The sequence below is a fragment of the Geospiza fortis genome, unplaced genomic scaffold (assembly GCF_000277835.1).
Source record: "Geospiza fortis unplaced genomic scaffold, GeoFor_1.0 scaffold23, whole genome shotgun sequence".
Classification (NCBI taxonomy): Eukaryota; Metazoa; Chordata; class Aves; order Passeriformes; family Thraupidae; genus Geospiza; species Geospiza fortis.
In genome coordinates, this window is record NW_005054303.1 from 16,070,116 (window position 1) to 16,075,568 (window position 5,453).

At 49.6% G+C, this 5,453-nt stretch overlaps 1 protein-coding gene across 1 annotated transcript in view; it reads right to left on the reverse strand.

Moving 5' to 3' along the window:
• Positions 1-5,453, reverse strand: part of TOGARAM1 (TOG array regulator of axonemal microtubules 1) — a 31,588-nt gene that overhangs the window by 9,194 nt on the left and 16,941 nt on the right. The window contains 4 exon segments of the mRNA XM_031066221.1: positions 935-1,003; positions 1,005-1,049; positions 3,741-3,976; positions 4,317-4,422. Of these exon segments, the coding sequence (XP_030922081.1) occupies positions 935-1,003; positions 1,005-1,049; positions 3,741-3,976; positions 4,317-4,422 (456 nt within the window).

Below are 5,453 nucleotides of genomic sequence, written 5' to 3' on the forward strand. Positions count from 1 at the left end.
GGCTCAGGCCTGGGCAGGGGATGTCCAAGGAGGTTTGCAGTGCCCAGTCACTGTTATTAGAGCTCTTTTCCAACCTCAGTGATTCCACGACTCTGAGATTGCTGACTCCCCTTTCCATCCTCCCTCAGAGGATGTGCTCAAGGATCACTTTAATTAACTGAACAAATTAATGAGAACAGCCTTCCAGTTCTGCTGGCTTTAACCAGGGTGGTCCAGCCTTGTCAGCCAAAGACATGGATCAGCTCCAGGTGTGGATTCCAGAGCCAGCATTCCCTGTGTGGCTGCCCCTCCTCTGTGCCAGCACAGCACACCCTGTGAGCCCCTCTCCTCCTGCAGCCAGGGTGTATGGGAGCTATCCAGGTGCTTCCTGCCACGGGCACTACCCTGAGAGCCCTGCCAGTGCTGGGATAGCAGCTGCACTCAAAGGTTGGTTTGGAAGGGACCTTAAATCCCATCCCCTTCCACCTCTGCCAGGGCAGGGACACCTCCCACCAGCCCGGGGTGCTCCAGGCCCATCCAACCCTTACTGCTCCCCCAGTCTTTTCCCTCCTAACCCATCCTGCCCTGAGGGCACAGCCCCAGAGCAGCTGGGCTGTGTGCCCAGAAGTGCTCACCCCATAGCCCCAGAGCAGCTGGGCTGTGTCCCCAGGGAATGCTCACCCCACAGCCCAGGGGCTGTTCCCTGTCCCCAGGCAGTGCTGACCCCACAGCCCAGGGGCTGTTCCCTGTGCCCAGGCAGTGCTGACCCCACACCCCAGGGGCTGTTCCCTGTCCCCAGGCAGTGCTGACCCCACAGCCCAGGGGCTGTTCCCTGTGCCCAGGCAGTGCTGACCCCACACCCCAGGGGTTCAGGGCACAGTTCCCTGTCCCCAGGCAGTGCTGACCCCACAGCCCAGGGTTCAGGGCACAGTTCCCTGTCCCCAGGCGTGCTCACCGTGTCTGCTGGGAGCTGTCCTGCACAAACCTGGCCATGGCGGGCAGCAGCCGCTCCGGCGCCCGCCGCCCCCAGGTGCTGGGCTGTGCATCTCCTGACGGCCGAGTGCAGGTGGCTGGGGAGGGAAACAGGCCTGAGGGACAGCCCTGCAGGGCAGCTCCCAGCCCCACCCGCCCTGCCAGCCAAACAAAGCAACCACGGGACGGGCTGGAAGGGAGCTCCAGGCCCATCCCCTGCCATGGGCAGGGACACCTCCCAATAATCCCTGGACTCAGGCAGGGGGGGTTAGAATTTCAGTTCTAGTTTGCATTCAGATAATTTCATTTTACAAAGCATATGAATGTTCTTTCAATGAGCTCTATGAAAAACCAGCCCCGTGCTCAGAGACACATCTGGGCACTTGACTAAATCTGACTAAAGCAAATTGACTTGATATCACTTTAAAATTGACTAAAGCAGTGTTCAATTGACTCCTAAAGATCCTGCAGGAGCCTCCTGATCCCTGCTTTGCACAAAATAAACACCTGTGCTGATGCAAAGGAGAGAACAGCCAGAATCAGCTTTCAAACTCGTGCAGCAAGTGATCCTTTTATCTAAATCCTGCTGCCCCTGCTGGTCCCACTTGTGCTCAGGAACAAAATCCTGCAAACTCTAACACCTCCAATTTTATATTTGGATTAAAAATGCTACTTCGAGGACAATTTGTAACTCCTGCTGCACTTTCCAGGGGGAAACAAGAATTGAGAGGCCGAGAGACCTCACTCCATGAAGCAAACAACCCCTGCTCATGGAAACAGCTGGAAAACATTTGTGTGCACACAACACCTTGGAGTTAAACACAGTGCATACAGGTAAGAAACAGGATTTTAAAATTCCTGAAGTAAAATCACTCTCAGCTCTATCCTGGAATCATGCTCCTGGATCATGACTGCTCACAGAATCCCAGACTGGGCTGGGGAGGAACCTGAAAGCTCATCTTGTTCCAACCCCTGCCATGGGCTGGGACACCTCCCACTGGAATTATTCTTGTTGGGAAAGCCAAACCCAACTTTGGAGCTGATGAAGAATCAGTATTTCTGTCTAGTCAGGGCTGCCAGCATTAGAGTCATGATCACAGAGGGCTGGAAAGGAGCTGAGCAGAAACCAGGTACATTTTAAGAGGTCCCATGAATTGTAAGTGACATCACAATTGAAGGATTGTGTTGTGGTGAATTTAAGCAACTCAGCCCAATTCAGAGAGAACATCCCTGTGGAATTGCAGTTGTGTCAAACAATCCTTTTCACTTCCTACTGAGACACAGATTTCCCCTCTGAAGGGCAATTCCACATTCCTGTCATGGTCCCTGGAGCTGGAGCTGCCCTGTGCTCCAGGAGCTTTCCATGGCCAGAGCTTCCTAAAGCCAGGCCTAGAAAAGCTGCACCTTTAGGCCATGCCCTGATGTGTGATCCATTAAAAACCTCCTGTACTCCATGAATTGGGAAAGTGGGAGCTGTGAACAGATTAATCTGTGCCCAAAGGCTGTATTCAGCTCAGTTCTGATGCCTTAGATAGCAGCAAACCTGTACAAACTCACAAACTGGAGGGGACAAATCCCTACAGAAAACCCCTGAGCAGGTGAGTTTGGATCTCAGGGAAGGTAGGAAGGTCTGGCAGAGACAGCCCTGCCCAGGAGGGCCAAGGGGCTCTGAGGCCAAGAAGGGAGAACCCAAACAGGGCACTGCCCCTTGGTGCTGAATAAAGCCAGGGGCAGTTCCTGCCTGCTGCTCCTGAATTCACAAAGGCATGGAATCAGCCTGGTTTGGGTTGTGGGTCACAAATCCATGGGCAGGGACACCTTCCCCTATCCCAGGCTGCTCTAAGCTCTGTCCAGCCTGGCCTTGGACACTTCCAGGGGTGGGACATCCATCCCAAGTCAGTCTGGATCCCAGTAACTCATAAAGAATGGAAATCCCAAGGCTGACTTTTGCCTTTCAGGCTAAAGAGTAGGAAACTGCAGCAGAGCTGTCAGGAGACAGAATCCATGTATCCCCCAACAAGCAGCTGCCCAGGAAACAAAAGAGAACCTTTTCAACTCTGAGGATTGGAGCTGTGCAGGAAATCTGTGGAGAGATTTTGAATGGAGCACCTGAAATGTGTCATGAAGGGAAATGGAGCCCGGGAAATGTCACCAAGGGGTGGCAGAGAAGAGAGGAAGCACCAGGGGGGGCACCCAGCTCAGATGTGGTGAGCAGTGAATGAGGATGGAAAAGGAAAACAGACTGAACAGGGCCAGGGAAAGAAGGGAATTAACTCCACAAAGGAATGGCACTGAGAAGGAAATTAAAACGCAGACACAAAGGCTCAGCCTAGAGAGGAGGAATCAAGCAAGATAGATGCAGCTAGTGAAGTGGAAGTTATAAATCAGTTTGCTAAATAAAGAGAGGTGCTGAAAAGTGGCCAAGGCAGGAACTGACTGCAGAGCAAAGGAGGAAAAGAAAGAACATTATGTCAGCTTTACCAGGCAAAGCAGAACAGCAGCTCCCCAAGAATATACAGTAACAGCAAATAAAAGCACTGAAGTGGTGCAAAACAGCCAGAAAATACACCAAAATCAACAGCCAACCTCTTACATAATGCACAGAAAGGAACAGAGGGGCTTTAATTCAATCTATGCCAACAAACATTGTCCTGGGTAGAGGTTTAGCACAGCTGATTTACTGGTTTTCAAATTTCTGTCTACTGCACTCTGATTTGATGGTAAAAAGCCTACATTTGATAAATTTACTCTATTCACAATATTCTTTATAAAGTCTTTATAGGAATTACCTTTGCCCTCCATTTATAAGAGAACAAAGTGCACGTGCTGGAGTCACATTATTAACCATGGCCTTCAGTGCCTTGTCTACCTCTTCCCTTATAAAAGTGTTGGATTCCCCAGCTTTGTGCAAAAGGACTTTTACTGCATTATCTAGTTCTTGATCCATGCTCTTTTTCAGGTGGGTGAACAAATCCCCTAAACAGACCACAGCAGCTCGAGAAACACCTGAGCGTAAATTCTTGACCTGCACACAGGAAAAACCCAAAAAACAATGAATAATGTTGATCAGAGAGACTTGAAAATAAATATTCATGTTTGCCCTTTGTCATTTTTAAGTAACATTACAAGCAACTGAGAAACACATTTCTAACTTGATTCACAATGGGTGAGAATTAAAATACACACTCATAAAAATGTTATAAAGTTAAAATCTACATTTTCTCAGCCTCTGAGTCTCAAATCATCCTTGAGACTGCTCAGTTGAGGAAAACTCACCTGTGGTGAGCATAAATCATTTCAGAAAGCTGTAAAATACATATATACACACAGAGGGCCAGTGGAATATTCTGATAGGAAAATTTAACCTCTTGAGCCACAGCCAGAGTTGTTTCATGGAGCTTTGCAGTCAGAATAGGGGCATGGTAGGCAGACAAGCACCTGACAAAGTTCAGACCTTCAATTTTCTTCTCCCTGTGTGAAAAAATAATTTTTAATTTCCATCCATTTGAAAAGTCTCATTAAAATACTCAAGTGTGGAATTCTAAAGGATCAAATAGCAAACAAAATAGATGGTAAAATAAAGCAATGAGAAATAATCCCAGAATGGTTTGGGTTCAAAAGGACCTCAAATCCCACCCAGTGCCACCCTGCCATGGCAGGGACACCTCCCACTGTCCCAGGGTGTCCCAATGTCCAGCCTGGCCTTGGGCACTGCCAGGGATCCAGGGGCAGCCCCAGCTGCTCTGGGCACCTGTGCCAGGGCTGCCCACCCTGCCAGGCAAGAAATAAAGCAGGAAACTCTTTCCAAGCAAATCTGTCTTTTCCTGTGGGACTGTTCCAGCACAGCACCCACAGCTCTGCTCCCAGCTGGCAGCAGTGGCAATTAAAGGATCTGTTTCCTTCCCCAGACTGAGGGGAGCAGCTCTGCCAGCACATCCCAAGTCAGGAAGCACCCAAGAGATGCTTTTATGCCACACAAAGCACTAAGGATGAGCTGCTAATTCCACACAGAGCACCTAAAGGAGCTTCTAAATTCAGATAGAGCACCAAGGCTGGGCTGATAACTCACAGAGAGCACCAAGGCTGGGCTGCTGATTTTACACACAGAATCAAGGCTGGGCTGCTGACTGCACACAGAGCCCCAGGAAGGTGGTGGTGGTGCCTCTCCAGCCCTCAAACTCAGACTCCCCAAGCCTCTGGAGGCCCAGTTCCCAGACCTAATTTACAAAGCTCCTTTAATCTCAAACTTGACTGAACCCCCCTGTTGGATTTAGTCCTTTTCTGACCCAGAGACGGGGTAACTGGGAGGTGTTTTAAAAACCCCTATTTTTAATAACTTCTATATTTACCCAGCATGTATTTGTTCACATACAAACACATACTATATAAACCTTCTGTCCAACTTTAAGAATTCCCCACAAATCCATTTCCCACCCCGTTTCTCCCCTCTCTCTGTGTGTCCTGGCTGTCCTTGCCCTGTGCTGTGTTCCACACCAGCCCAG